Source organism: Pipra filicauda, unplaced genomic scaffold, assembly GCF_003945595.2.
Source record: "Pipra filicauda isolate LSUMZ 115617 unplaced genomic scaffold, ASM394559v2 scaffold606_size451818_pilon, whole genome shotgun sequence".
NCBI classification, from domain to species: domain Eukaryota; kingdom Metazoa; phylum Chordata; class Aves; order Passeriformes; family Pipridae; genus Pipra; species Pipra filicauda.
In genome coordinates, this window is record NW_024104761.1 from 87,350 (window position 1) to 101,324 (window position 13,975).

Below are 13,975 nucleotides of genomic sequence, written 5' to 3' on the forward strand. Positions count from 1 at the left end.
TCCCCAAGAATTTAGCCTGTTGCTCTGAAAAGAGAGGAAACAAAACAAAAGAATGGCTGAACTGGCCAAAATAAGGATGCATCCAGCCTGGTGTGCTTTCTCCAGCAGGGACCAAGAGTGAATATGTAAAAAACAGTGTGAGGAAAGACAAATACAGATGATTTTTTGTTTTCCTCTGGCATTGTCTCCTTGTTATTGACAGTGTTCAGCTGGAGATGTTCTTCAATCTGAGATTACATTGCCATTGTTGCATTTAATGAAAAATACTTGATAGTTAATAGCACCTACTGGTATTATCCATATCTGATCTTAGTCCTGTCAAAGAGGACACAGCCCAAGGGAGAAATTCATCCATGCTTTCCCCACCTGCATTCCTATGTGGCCTCAAAACGCCAGCACTGAGAACAATGAACATGGGATTCTAATGGAATTATCAAATAACTCTACTGCCTCCAAATGCAAAAAAATTTAGCCAACTACAAAGCATATTATGTAAAAACCAGAAGTGGTCACCCACTTTTCTCCAAGCACGTGCTGCTGGTGGAGGCAGACACACACATCCAGACTTCAGACAAGGTGGGCAAGGGAGGCTGAGTGTGAGATTTATTTGCGTGTGGAGTCCTGCGACCAAAACACTTGAGTGTGAAGTTCCTTTGTGTTTGTTTTAGTGCACCTGCAAGTGTCTTTCATTTGTGTTTTTCCTTCTGTGCTTCTGACTGACCTCCAGAACATGTCAGTGGGAGGCACAGCAGCACCTTGCTGTCCATTTTAGCACCGTGCTCCACTCAGTTTTCTTCTCATTCTTCTGCTCTTCAGCCTTGACTGATTGTGATTCACCTGAGGAAGATGGTGGTGACAAGGAAAATGTAAGTGTTCAGCTCAGGTTAACATTTATGTTGTGACTCCTGGGTGAGGCAGCTGAGATCTTTCAGGACAGTCGTCCTTCCCAAAAAGCCATCACCTTCTCTAGTTGTTTCTTCACCTACCTTGATATATCTACAATAAATGGAGGTTTATCTAACCCTCATTACCACCTCAAATAGTGACTTTTTAGTAGGTAGCATTGAACAATAGAGGTCCAAAGGAAATAACTGTAGCTGATAGTTCTCCCTTGCAGTGGGGTTGGAATTGAATGATCCCTAAGGCCCCTGCCAACCCCAAACCATTCCAGGATTCTGTCAGCTTCCTGCGAAGGGACTCAAATAGCTACATGTATGACACCTCCCTAAAAGCAGGTAGTCTAACCTTCAAAGGCCTAAAGACAAAGTCTGGCCCTCACTGTGGAAGTCCAAGGTGTCCTTGTCATTCATATGGGGCGTGGCAGTGCCTGCTTTGACTCACTCAGTAAAGCAGAGATGTACAACTGGTGCAAATTTCACATTTTACCCGTGAAATACCGAAACAGCCTTGTTATAATGTACAGTAGGATGGGTTTGTCAGTGGGGCCAGCGAGCTGCAGTCTAATTTTCCAGCAATCTCAGCCTTCCCTGAGGACCCCCCGTGCCTTGCTGTGTGGGGATGAGCGGCAGCGCTCTCGGAGTCGCCGCTCGTTGCGCGACACCTGCGAACTCACAAAGCCTCTCCTTGCTGGGAGACGTGTCAGCGTCCCCTCCCTTTTTGTTTCCTCCTTAATTCCTTTGTGCAGACTGCTCGAGGCTTGCTGCTTCTTCAGACATTTAGAGTGTATTGATAGTCTGTGAGTCATAAGTTTGTGCTCGGCGTAACTCTCACAGAATATGCTGAGCTGGGAGGGACCCACAAGGATCATCGAGTCCAACCCTCAGCCCTGCACAGGCCCATCCCCAAGAGTCACCCCATGTGCCTGAGGGATCATCCAAACGCTTCTTGAGCTCTGGCAGCCTTGGGGCTGTGCCCACTGCCCTGGGGAGCCTGGTCAGTGCCCAAAAACCTCTTTCTAAGATCCAACCTGAACCTCTCCTGACACAACCCCAGGCCATTCCCTCGGGTCCCCCCGGAGCAGAGCTCAGTCCCTGCCCCTCCTCTGCCCCTCACGCAGAAGTTGTAAGTGCAGTGAGGTCTCTCCTCAGTCTCTCCAGTTGGCTCCATGGTGACACAGCCTGGTTCCTGCCCGGGAACCGTGGCTGACCTCTGTTTTCCCCTGATTTCTGCGGGTGAGTGGGTGACAAGGCTGTTTCTCCGACGCTGCCGTTGCCAGTGTCATGGGGAGCAGGGTGGCCCTCCGAGAAGGAAGGCTTTTTCCATCAGCTGAGGGTCTCAGCTGCTGCTTGTAGAAATCCCATCCCCATCCGCAGAGGTAACGCGCTGGAACGTTACGTAAGGAAGAGCCTACAAGAAGTGTATGTTGAATTCCCCGTGCATGAATATTAAATATTTGTGTGATTGGCTGCCTTAAACACCCCATCAATATTTAGAACTGGTCGGGGGGACAGTGGGAATTCTTCAGTATAAATTATTTCTGTAATACCGCAGTCTTTGCATCTCTTTGTGTTCCGGAGGACTAAAGATAGATGACACATAAAAATGGAAGTGGTTCCCTTCTTTCACTCCTGGGCTATATAATTTAAAGGGAAGATTCCTCTTAGAGGTTTTTAGGGTTGGTGTAATCCTCGAGTATCCTTTTTGATTTTAAAATATAGATTCCTTTATCTTCTCAGTACCAAAGGAAAAATTTTTCCTCCCAAATGTGCCTTGTCAGATAGAGTAGATTTTATTCCAGGGAGAATATGGGACCTTACAAACCATGGGAACTTCTGAGGATAACTGGGAGAGCTTGCTAGCCCTTCTGCCAAATAGCAGCGTGGTATTTTAGAAGTGACCCTCCATCTCTCTTGCTTATTTTCTAGGTGTAGTAAAGTTAATCACTGCTCTTTTTTTTTTTTTTTTTCATTTTAGGTAGAGTTTTATGAGTCCTGCATGTTGACTTCTCTTTTGGCAGTGTGCTGATCCCTCCCAGGGTGCAGGGATACAATTCCAGCCTGTCTGGAGGTGTCCAGCTTCTCTGCTGCCCTCCACGCTGACCCAGCAGCATTTCCTCTGCAGCCTTAATTTCCAGGGGGTTTTTTTTGGTGTGGCAAATGCCCTTTCCCTTCCCCTCATGCTACCCACGACCTGAACGGGGTTTGAATTGCAAAACACATCTCCCCAGTATGATTAAAAAAATCCCGAGGGGCAGGAAACAACCACATCTTGTTTTTTATCGGTGTCTGTTATGACTCCAGGTTTTGGGCAGGAACATGAGAAAAAGACTTGACTCCATTCCTCTAAGAAGGCGGAAAACATTCCTGTGGGAGATGCGTGCCTGTCACATCCATATACAGTTCTCTTCTGGAGGCTAGGTTGTAACCCTTGGATCAATCCCTGAGCACTCCAACAATAGGAGTATGATCTCCCTTTGAAGCTGGCTCCAGTTTTGAGCAGGAGGTTGGACTGGAGACCTCCAGAGGTTCCTCCCTCCCTCCCTAAGTCCTGTGACTCTGAGGCAGACAATGTTCTGGTGAGTATTTACTGAACACACTAATAAATGAACTGGGAAGTGAGTCCAAGCAAACCCCGTTGGCGAAGACAGGAAATTCTTCAAGCTCTGTCCACGTTTGCTGTCCAGCAAGTTTTAATGTCAGCACAGCTGAACCAGGAAGAATTTTCCACCCTCTCTGTGGGCGTTTTGTGGATGAATCTGTGGAGCCTGCAGACTGATCAGCAGGTCGTGGCTGCTTACTTTTTATGCCTCTATGGAAGCAGATCTCATTCTCCTGAGGGTCAGTGGATCTCTGGCCTCTGCAGAGCCTGTGAGCCACAGGCCACTTCCAGGGCATGCAGATTCCAGCCTGTGCTGCCTCATGCTTCTCCACAAAAGTGCTTCAGTCCTAAACCAGCACAACGACTTCTAAGATCAGGGCTGATGAGCCTCTCTGAACGCCCTGTCCTTGACGCCTCGCTGGACACTGTGTCCCTTGTGGCCTAGGATTTCCTGCTTCCAAGCCTTTCGGCTGAGCAACTGCAAAACATGCTCCACAGTGGCCTTTAGACATGATTATCTCTCCTAGAATATTATTGTTTGGGAAAACCCAGTTGGTTTCTGCTTTCTCGGGGACAGTAGGAGCTGTAGCTGCTGCTCCCTGTGTTTGCCAGGTCTCCCCGGGCAGTGTCAAAGGGCAGAGTACCTTCTGCCACTGATATTGTCCCAAGAGCACTGTGCTCTGGCCCCTTCCTGCTGCCTTGAAATCCATGTTACCCTCCAGTTCCTCCCTCTCCACAGTTACTTTTCAACCTGCCCCAGAACACCATCCTGACCATTTGCCAGATGGATCCTATGACTTTCAGGCTCTGATGGTGTTCTCTTTTCTGAGGAAACTTCAGGCCTCCATGGATCCCAGGGATTGCAGCTCATCTCTAAAATCCCTTTTGAATTTAGGGACTCTGAACCCTGACCTTGGCATAGATTCGTCAGAAAAAAGGAACTTTTGCATTTTGCAAGGAAGAAGATTTTGGTGGACAGATGATCCACTGTGATCTTTCTCTGGGAACATATGTTTTGGTTTATTGTTTTCATCATAATTTTATATGCTTTATTTTGTTGTGATTTCCCTGTCCCCTTCCTTCCCTGAGACTGTTGGTAAGGAGGATGTGGCCACCCCAGGAACTGACTTCACATTCTCAATACCATCTGAGAACTTTTCAGGGCAGAAGGAGGTCCCCGTGGGAGGACTTGGCTCCGTGGGCCGTTCACTTTGTCACTGTCCTGGAGTACAGAGTGCCTGGAGGAATTCACCCCTGAGTCTTGGTATCCCATGTGACAGTGACAGCCACGCTTCCAGCCTGAGCAGCTTCACCCAGGACACCACAGTTCCACACTAAATGTGTTACTCAAAGCTAAGAGCCACCTTTCTGACATCAGATGTCCTGGAGCTGCAAGCCACTGTGCTGGGGAAGCGAGCTCTTCTCTGTGTTCTTTTCCAGGGATCTTTTATTAGCCCCATCCTTTTTCTGGAAGACAGGACTCCTAACAGGCTTAATCCTGTATAAATTCTCACTGTCAGCAGTCTGTCCTCCTCTTTTTTAACACAGCCCGTGTGATTTCTCCAGCTGGGAATTAATGACGAGTGTTGAGACAGTCCCAAAACTTTAAGAAGCTGATGGCTGCTGCCTTCTGCTCACGATCCAAAAACCTTTCCCCTCATTCCCAGGTTCTAGGTCAAGTTCCAGTTTCCACAGGAAGTTCAACATGGGGAGACTTTTCTGTTCAATTCATGGCTGGAACTGGCCAAAGTGTAGTGTATGGTGAGCCTTAATCACTCCCATGCTCTTTGTCCTTGACACCCCTTCCAGGTAGCTGATGTGTCCTCTCCCTATGGCAGCTTGCACTTCATGCTGCTCAGTGATGGAGGTTCTCCTCCTCTGTTTTCATGGATTTACACAAATTCTACCAGGTTCCAGCTGGAGGGAGCAGGGTGAGGGACTCTGACCTGTCCCTGCTCCTGGCAGAGCAAATGTCACAGCTACAGCAGGTGTCCAGGGGAGTTGGGGCAGTCCCCAAGGATGGAAACCCCCCCCAACACTCAGGGCCCCACAGGACCATCCCTAAGAATCACCTCCTGTGCCTGAGAGGGTCATGCAAACCCTCCTGGAGCTCTGGCAGCCTTGGGGCTGTGCCCACTGCCCTGGGGAGCCTGGTCAGTGCCAACCACCCTCTGGGGGAAGAACCTTTGCCTGAGATCCAACCTGAGCCTGCCCTGGCACAGCTCCAGCCATTCCCTGGGTGCTGACCCTGGTCCCCCCAGAGCAGAGCTCAGTCCCTGCCCCTCCTCTGCCCCTGCCCAGGCAGTTGGAACTGCACTGAGGTCTCCCCTCAGTCTCCTCTGCTCCAGCTGAACACACCAAGTGCCCTCAGTGTCCTCACACGGCTTCAAATCAAGGACCTTCCCTATCTCCATGTCCCTTCTTTGGACACTCTCCAATGGCTTCAGATCTTTCCCATATTGTGTCCCCCCAAACTGCCCCAATGTTGAGGTGAGGCCGCCCCAGGGCAGAGCAGAGCAGGACAATCCCCTCCCTGATGCCCCCAGGACAGGGTTGGCCCTCCTGGCACGGCCATGGCCAGCTTGCATCCTTGCCACAGACAAAGGAAATTAAAACCTCCCCAGCAGCCCTGCCAGCAGCCCTGGTTTCCCAGCAGGCTGTTGCAGCCTGATCTGAACTCATTGGAAGGAAGAAGATGGGTTTTACTCCCCCAGCAGTCGTTCACCCACGGGGCAGCAGGACTGAGATCCCCCCATTGCTGTCAGGGAAAAATCTATTTTGGACTCCTGTTTTAGCCAGTACTTTTGCAGGAGAAAGAAAAGGGCTTGAGGCTAAAGTTGATCCTCTCGGGCTGCATATTTCAGTACTGGAAGGCTGTGACTCAGTGGCCTCTGGAAGCTCTCCAAGCTATCAGTAGCTCAGAGGAATTAAAAACTCAACGAACTGCCTGTTCTCCAGAAACTTGTTTTGTACGTGCTGTGGAAGAGATGAGAGATTTGAGAGAAGGTGGCCCTTGGCTGGGATCATTGGTGGAATCACTGGTGGAATCATTGGCTTTAACAAGACACAGCAAGCAATGAATATTTATTTTATTAAAATGCTCTTTTAATGAGCCTTTTTGCCAAGTTGAGGTGGAAGTATTTGCCAAAATACCATGTACACTGTAATAAATCCCACGGTACCTAATAGGCTTCCCCACATGGTCTTCTGTCCCTCACATTCTCTGTGGAGAGCCATCAGAATCCCTGTTTTCTCCCCCAGAAGGGGAAGGAAAGGCTGAGTAGCATTTTTGATGTTTTTCCAGACAGCTGGAAAAGCTGATGCCCACAGAGATATGACCTGTGAAATCAGGAAACATCTTTCCACCCTTTTTGCCTCGTTTTCCCAGTTCTCAAGAGCAAGGGTTGGCTGAGCTGGCCCACCCCAAAGAGACTCAGTGAGGGGGTCCTTCCAGCTGAAGTTAAAGCCGTGGTTTTCATGCTTGCTGTGGGTGCCAGACTTGGCACTGCTGCACCTCAGTGGTGTGTGCTGAAGTGATCAGCCCAAGACAGAAAGCTTACCAGAGGAAGACATTTTGGTTGCCTTTGGAAAGCTGGAATTTGTCATCTTCCCAAAGGGGGTCTCCAGCTTGAGGAGCTGGAATCTCTTCACTGACACAGCAGAGATAAAGACTTCTGTCCAGCTTGGTACCTCACAGCCAGAACGGGTCAGAAAGTGTTCAGCTGCCTCTTCCTTTGTGGGTTCCTCGCTCATAAAACACTCGTTACCTGAAACTAAAGTATTTTTTTCTAGGAATGTGCTAATTCAAAGAAAGGTTTAACCAGAAAAGGCTTTCTGCTTCCAAAAGAGGGAATTTCTGGTTAATGGAGTGAGAGGGAATCGCTTAATTCAAACACCAGCTCAGTCTCAGCTGAAATACAGCAAAGACTGTGCTCCATCCCTGGAAGTGTCCAAGGCCAGGCTGGATGGAGCTCTGAGCAACTGGGCTAGTGGAAGGTGTCCCTGCCCATGGCAGGGGATTGGAACTAGATCATGTTTAAGGTCCCTTCCAACCCAAACCATTCCGTGATTCAAGTCTTCTGTATTTCCATGTTGCAGAGATTGTCCCCCTTGACTTCTTCTTTGTGTTCCTTGTGGACAACTTGTGTTGTTATTCCTTGTGGGTTTTTTCCAGCTGGAAGAACAGGGGGGTACCGCAGATATTTTCATTCTTACTGACTCCTAGGCTGGAGGCACAATGGCCAGCCTGTGGGGAAGGCAAGTATTAATGAGTGATCCTTCAAAAGCATCTCTCTTCTTTCTTTCAGAGTCTCCTCAAGTTGGGCCTTCACTTGTTGTCCACACGACTGTGACATTTGGAAGTGAGTACCTGGATTCAGACCCTGCAGAGGTGCAGCAGATAATTCTCAGTCACCTGGAGAGGATTGTGCCATCCCTGCCTAAACCAAGCAGCATCAAGTGTCACAAGTGGAGATACTCCCAGGTACTCTGCGGTGGGATCAGTCTGGAGCTGTGGTTTTCACCCTCAGGGAGCAAGAGGAAAGGGGGTAGTTGCCCAGTATCCATAGTACATTCCTCCACGTAGCCATGAGCAGCATCCAAGGCTGGCCAGCGACAGCCAGGTCATTTCTGGCCATGTTTCTGCATCCTGGCCCTGGCTCAGTGGTCAGTTGTGCAGCTCTCCTTGTAAGGAGGGACAGGAGCAGTGTGCAGGAAGGAAGTAAATCCCATGTACTTCAGTGGGATTTTCACTGGTATTTAAAAACATGACTCAATCCATTTCTCCACATCCAAAAATATGTGATATTATTAGCAAAATTCCCACCCTACCACAGAGTAGCAGAAGTCCTTGAGTTCAGAGGGACTAATTGTTATTATTTGATTTGGCCCAGTTCAATTTAACAGCATGTTACGCAAAAAATATTTTAAAGTAAACTACCTAAGGGTAATAATAGCAAAATGTGTATATTTTACAGGCTTCTTTTAAAAATCCAAGGAAATTGTTGGCAATTTCCTAAAGTATTGGAGTGTATCTGCATGTTTACCCAAAGCCTCTCAAGTTAAATTACATTGGTGAAACTGAACGTGGAAGTTGCTGCAAAATATTTACTTTTAAAGCAGTCCCTTAAAAATTTCTCCTTTTTATGAAGTCTGGAAAAGTTGCTGTAGACAACTGTTGTGAAGTCTGCTCGTAGCCCTTGATCTGCATCCAATTTGGGAACCTGGTCTCGTTAGCACAGAGTTTATTTTTCTGGGAGTTAGGTATTGGTAGATTGCAAAAGTGACCTTAGCACTGGTATTATTAATATTTATATAAATCGTATCAAAATCATGGTATGTTTTGCATGTTCCTCTTACCAGTTCAGGGTTGGGTTTTTTTTCCAAAAAAAATAAATCTAAGTCTCCATACAGTTGTCACTGTTCAGGTATTGTTTTCTGGTTGTGACTTCTGGTCTTTTCTTCTGCCTTCCCTGTTACCTTCCTGCTTCAAACTGCTTGTGAGCACCAGAGCTGCAGGTGGCAGGGAGGAGAAGGGCTGGATCTGTCTCCAGCAGACACACACTTGGCTGGCCAGCTCTGGAAAGGGTTCCCAAAACAAAGTAAGAAGTATTTCTAAGCAGAATTGATACACCCTACGTTCTGCTGCTATCACAGATATACAGCATAAAATCTGTCCAATTCAGCTGCTTTGCTTATGTGTGCAAGGAGAGGGCTTAATGTGCCTTTCCTTGCACTACCCACACTTTCAGCACAGTGTCAAAGGTGACATAAAAGGTGACATGCATTATGTATGGCCCGTTCGGATTTATTCCACCCTGGATAAAGGAAAAGACAGGACTGGCAGTTAATTTCTTCCTAATGAATCAAGACAAAAAAAGTCTCAGTTGCATTCTGCGAAACAACGGTGCTTTCTGCAGCCTGACAAAATGATGGACACAGGGGATTGATTATAGAATCCTGGAATCACAGAATGGTTTGTGTTGGGAAGGACTTTAAATCATCTCGTTTCAACACCTTCCACTAGACCTGGTTGATCCAAACCCCATCCAGCCCCTGTCTCTGTTGCTGCAAACGACCTTCAGCAGCTGCTGGTGCTTTTTGGCTGTGCCACAGGAGGAATTACCCCCAGTCTGTAATTCGGGAGATGAATGTCAATATGTCTTAGGCTGCAAAGAAGTCGGTGTAGGTCAGATGTGTTATCTCCATAAAGAGATCTCTAATGCCACCCTATAAAATAATCACTGCCTAAATTAAATATCTGGGACAGAGCTCCCTCTTTCTCTTAAAGCTATCTTTACTTTCAATTATAATAAGCTGTTGCCACAGAGGCAAAGGGAACTGATAAGATGGGTGCATCTTTCCCCTGACTCTTTTAGATGGGATTTATCCTACTTGTTAATTAAATCCGGCTGTAACATCCTTCACATGGCCAAACACAATCCTGGGATTAAAATGCAGACATTACAATTATCCGTGGCAGATGAGGGATTAGGACTCCCAAAATTCTACTGACACTGCTTAGCAGCACAGCTGCAGTTCTGGATGCCCTGCTTTAATTATGGGGAGGCACCATTAGCATTCAGAGCCACCAGCTTCCCAACCCATCACGTGTCGTTGAGAGAGTCCCTTTATATGGAATCATGGAATCATTATGGTTGGAAAACACCTCCAAAGTCATCAAGTCCAACCTTTGACCGAATACCAATAAGGGTAATCTGGAATTGATGTTGGACACCACCAGAAGAACGTGAAGGAGGAGGAGGATCATTCCTTTCCCCTGCCTGGAGCGAGGGTCTTTCATACATTGCTCACACAATCTTGCCATGCAGGTGAGAAGGTTGCAGGCTGAGGTGTGGAAATATTGATCCTGTGGTCAGGATCACAAACCAGGAGCTGTTTGGTACAGCCAGCATCAAACAAGCACTCAGCAGCCAACAAGGAAGGACACTCAAAAAACCTCTTTCCGCTAAACCTTTCTTCATTCTTTATACTCTGCTCAATCTGTAAGAAAAAATTTAGGAATAAATTAAATACTGACTTAAAATTAGTCTGAGAGGGAGGATCTCTGGCTGGATTTCCCATACCTTGGATAGACTCTTCTGTTAAGCTGGGTTGCAACTGGCTGTTTCAGATAGTTGCCTCCTTTAAAGAGCTGCAGTGACACAAAATGCAGCCAGTGACATAAATGTGGCTGGTTTGCAGCTGCTCCACGCTTGGCAGTGGCAGGTAATGGCTCAGCAGTGGCCAGCTGAGTGGACATTTGAATCAGTGGAAAAATGCCCTGGACTTAGCAAGATTCCTTGGACATAAGGGCTTGTTCAGTGAAGCTGGCAGTCCCACAGTGGGACACAGGAATGTGTCACTGCACGGGAATCCAACACGGCTCTTTGGACCAAAGGCAGAAAATCCAGAAATGATGAGAACAAAATTGTCCTCTCTGTACCATGCTTTAGGAGCCTGTGGTTTGATCTTTACTGCTGGTCTACTGATGTGCTCCTGCCCTTTTGTTTTCTCTCTCTGCCTTTCTAGATGTTTTTCTCTCTTTTTCAGCAGTTCATCCTTACGGATCTTGTCTTGTCATTCCTTTTCTCAGACTACTTCTTCCCACCTTCCTCCTGCATCCTGTGGCATCCCTGGATGGAACTAGGTGATCTTTAAGGTCCCTTCCAACCCAGGCTTTTCCACGATTCTGTGATTCTATGATTCTGTTATCTTCTTCCCTTTTTTATCCTCTCTGCCTGTGCCTGCCCTGCCCTCACATTTACCTTCTGCTGCCCTGTCTCCGTGCTGAGATTCACCAGTGCTGCTCTGGGATGCACTGATCCAGTACAACATGGACATGTAGGTTTGGAACAGGCTAAACAACGTGTCACACAGCCAGGAGAGATGATCTTTAAGTTCCCTTCCAACCCAAACCATTCTGGGATTCCTACCAAGGCTTTCCCTAAGGAAAACAGACCCTTCTAGTGTGAAATTCAGGTAAATGAGATACTTTCTCTTCCAACTGCCTGTATGCTTTTCTTTTCCAGGTTACAAAGGCTGTGCCCAATTGTCCAGGACAAATGATTCTTCATACTCAACCTCTTCTGATTTGTGGGGGCGATGGATTCACCCGCTCCAACTTCGATGGCTGCATAGAGTCTGCCATGAGCCTTGCAGAGGCTGTGAAGCCTCATTTATAGCAATTTCCAAGTCAAGCTGCTGAATTTCATCTAGATTTATGATGGATTTTCCTGTGATGGATTAAATTTGAGTTTAATGTCAACATCACTGGCCTCTGTCTTGCTAAAATAAATAAAGGGAGATGTATCGGTGTGCTGTAATAATTACTGGGATAGAATTAAATTGGATTTTCCAGAATCTGTGCTGTGAGTGGTTACTTTGATTGAAGTAAAGCCTTTTCTGGCTCTAGTCAGAGGCACGGAGCTCCAGCAGCCTTTCCAGGTCTCCTGATGCTTTTACAGCCCCTGAAAATTATGTCAAGGAGAGGAGCCTGCCTTGAAACAGCACAGAAATCCATGGAGCCACCGAGTTTGCTCCTTGTAAACTCCTTGTTTACTCCTTGTCTTAGTGACAGGAAAAGGGGGAATGACTGCAAAAATGACTGAGTGGGTTTAGATGATGTGTTAGGAATAAATTCTTGGCTGTGAGGGTGGGGAGGCCCTGGCACAGGTTGCCCAGAGAAGCTGTGGCTGCCCCTGGATCCCTGGAAGTGTCCAAGGCCAGGTTGGACGGGGCTTGGAGCAACCTGGGCTGGTGGGAGGTGTCCCTGCCCATGGCAGGGGTTGGACTGGATGGGCTTTAATGTCCCTTCCCACCCAAACCATTCTGGGATTCTCTGAGCATTTGGAGCCTGGGAGGCGACAGAAGGAGCATGCACAGTCGATCCCAGAGATTTCATACATCCATGTGGGCATTAGGGCTGCTGTCCCAGAGTCAGCCTGGGAATAAACATTGGCATCTGGGCTGTACCATGAGTTTACCACAGCAAAGATGCTGGCCAGGGGGGTGGATGCACTTAAAATAGTTCAGTATTTGCCAGGTTAGAGAGTGCCAGGCTCATCATAGCTCTGTGCTGGTCCAGGATTCCCTGAGCAAGGAGCAGCCCTTTCCTCCTTCCAGGTGCTGGAGGAGTCAGGGTAGGAGCAGCCAACACTGAAGGTGGTTTAGCTGCTTTGCCTGGCAAATACCAAGAGGAAGGAGGGAAAGGAGTTTATCTAAGCGTGGTCTGGGGCGGTGTTAGTAAGAAAACTGTGCTGACATTTCAGAGTTACCTCATCACCACCATAAAAGCTCAAAGTAAACAGCCAGTCCAAAAATTAGGTGACTTTTAGACAGCTTGATACTTTATTTTGGCAGAACAGGTGCAGGACAGGTCCAGGGAAGGGCATGTGAGTGAATGAACAAGGAATTTGATTTGAAATACTAAAAAAAAATGAACAGCAAGTATAATTGTGTTGAAAATACTACCTGTCAGGGTTTCAAGTATTTCTAAGCTACTAAACTGTGTTTCTGTGAAGTCAGTTTTGAAATTACTCAAAAATTAACCAAGAAATCATTTATTTATTCTAAATCTGATTTTAACTCACCCTTCCTCTTAAATCACATGTCACGAGTTTAGTACCTGTCTACCACGGCACTAAAAATAACAAAATTTACCAGACAGAATTTTAACTGTTAGAGGAGTCCAATTCAGCCACTTCTTTTTTTTTTTTTTAATACCTCTGCATTTGACCAAAAATCTGGCATCCTGTGAGCTGAACGGCTGAACGCTGTGAGTTATTTGTGTTTGACCATTCCTAGTGCAGTATTTAAAGTGAAGGCAAGAACTGTAAAACTTGATAATTTTAAAAGCTTGCAGAAAACTGAATGTGAGGCATCTCTGATTTAACACTGTGTTGTTCTTCTCACTGTCTCTCAAAGAGCTGTGCTCCAGAGGGCTGTGATGTTCTCTCAGGGGCTTTGTATCAGCAGCAGCCTTCAAATACCACAAGGGACAGAGAAGTGGAGATGTCTCTGCTCCATCCTGTCAGCAGTCTCTCGACTTTGGTCTTTCTGAGACCTCAAAATACCTGTTCATAAGCAAATTACCTTTTTTTTAAATCGTGAGGTTCTTGATTCTGAGGTTTTTGAGCATGAATCACGGCGAGTCTCAAACTGCTCCCCTCCTTCCTCATATCACAGAGTCCCAGAATCATTTAGGTTGGAAAAGACCTCCAAGACTGTGGATCCAACCCATGCCCACCTTGTCCCCCAGCCCAGAGCACTGAGCGCCACGTCCAGTCCTTCCTTGGCCACCTCCAGGGCTGGGGACTCCAAACCTCCCTGGGCAGCCCCTTCCTAAGCTTGACAACCCTTTCAGTGAAGAAATTCTTCCTGAAAATATCCTGACAGTCTATCAAAACGCTTCTGTCCTGTAGCTTCCCCCCAGATTAAGATGATTTAGACAGAAACTACTTGTGGGGGTTTTTTTGAA

General features: G+C 47.1%; 1 protein-coding gene across 1 annotated transcript in view; it reads left to right on the forward strand.

Moving 5' to 3' along the window:
- The window catches only part of RNLS (renalase, FAD dependent amine oxidase), a 63,873-nt gene extending 52,014 nt beyond the window's left edge, over positions 1-11,859 (forward strand). Inside the window, exons 5-6 of the mRNA XM_027711126.2 lie at positions 7,806-7,981; positions 11,529-11,859. Coding sequence (XP_027566927.2) covers positions 7,806-7,981; positions 11,529-11,681 — 329 coding nt within the window. The 3' untranslated portion in view covers positions 11,682-11,859. The remainder of the gene's footprint in view (positions 1-7,805; positions 7,982-11,528) is intronic.
- Positions 11,860-13,975: the final 2,116 nt, after the last annotated feature.